The sequence below is a fragment of the Buceros rhinoceros genome, unplaced genomic scaffold, assembly GCF_000710305.1.
Source record: "Buceros rhinoceros silvestris isolate BGI_N320 unplaced genomic scaffold, ASM71030v1 scaffold22172, whole genome shotgun sequence".
Lineage (NCBI taxonomy): Eukaryota > Metazoa > Chordata > Aves > Bucerotiformes > Bucerotidae > Buceros > Buceros rhinoceros.
The window spans coordinates 582-1,494 of NW_010399757.1; the positions used below are offsets into that span (position 1 = coordinate 582).

At 64.5% G+C, this 913-nt stretch overlaps 1 protein-coding gene across 1 annotated transcript in view; it reads left to right on the forward strand.

Annotated features, from left to right (window-relative positions):
• The window catches only part of LOC104489450 (sphingosine kinase 1-like), a gene marked incomplete at both ends in the record, with an annotated part of 1,466 nt that extends 576 nt beyond the window's left edge, over window positions 1-890 (forward strand). Inside the window, 2 exon segments of the mRNA XM_010131615.1 lie at window positions 217-615; window positions 617-890. Of these exon segments, the coding sequence (XP_010129917.1) occupies window positions 217-615; window positions 617-890 (673 nt within the window).
• Between the last annotated feature and the right edge of the window lie 23 nt (window positions 891-913).

Consider the following 913-nt stretch of genomic DNA (forward strand, 5'->3'; position numbering starts at 1 on the left):
TGCCCTCTCCCAGCAGCCTCAGCTCAGTTCCCTCTTTCAGGAGCTTTTTCATCTTTCCCACCCTCAGCAAATGCTCACCCAGCTGCTGTCCCTGTCACCCAGCTGGGATACGTCCCAACCCTGACACAGGGGTGAGGGCTGCCCCTGGATGCTGGGACAGCAGGAGAGGCCCCACGATGGGTCCAGCCCAAACTCACCCTCCTCCATCCCTCGCAGCAATGATCACGTTGCCAAGAAGAGGCTGCTGACAAACTGCACCTTCATCCTGTGCAAGGGGCTGCACACGCAGATGGACCTGGTCTCGCTGAGCACCGCCTCGGGCAAGCGCCTCTTCTCCTTCCTCGGCTTCGGCTGGGGCTTCATCTCAGATGTGGACATCGACAGCGAGAAGTACCGCCGGCTGGGCAATGCCCGCTTCACCCTGGGCACCCTCCGGTGCCTGGCCAAGCTGCGGGTGTACCAGGGCCGCCTCTCCTACCTGCCCGCTGTCCCTGAACAGGGCACCTCCCCGGCACCCCAGGAGCCCATCACCAACGGCCAGGCCGGCCACATCACGCCGCCGGCAGGGACGGAAGCGCCTGGGGCTCTGCCCAGCGACTCGCTGCTAGTGCCACTGGCCTGAGGAGGAGTTTGTCACCGTCTATGCCATCTACCAGTCCCACCTCGGCACCAACCTGATGATGGCACCGGCGGCCCAGCTGCACGATGGCTGCATCCACCTCTTCTACCTGAAGGCTGGCATCGGCCGCATGGCCCTGCTGAAACTCTTTCTTGCCATGGACAGGGGGACCCACCTGGACTTGAACTGTCCCCACCTGTGCTACATCCCCGTCCGGGCTTTCCGCCTGGAGCCACGGGCAGCCACAGGCATCATGACAGTGGATGGCGAGGCGCCGGGCTGCGGGGCCGGGGA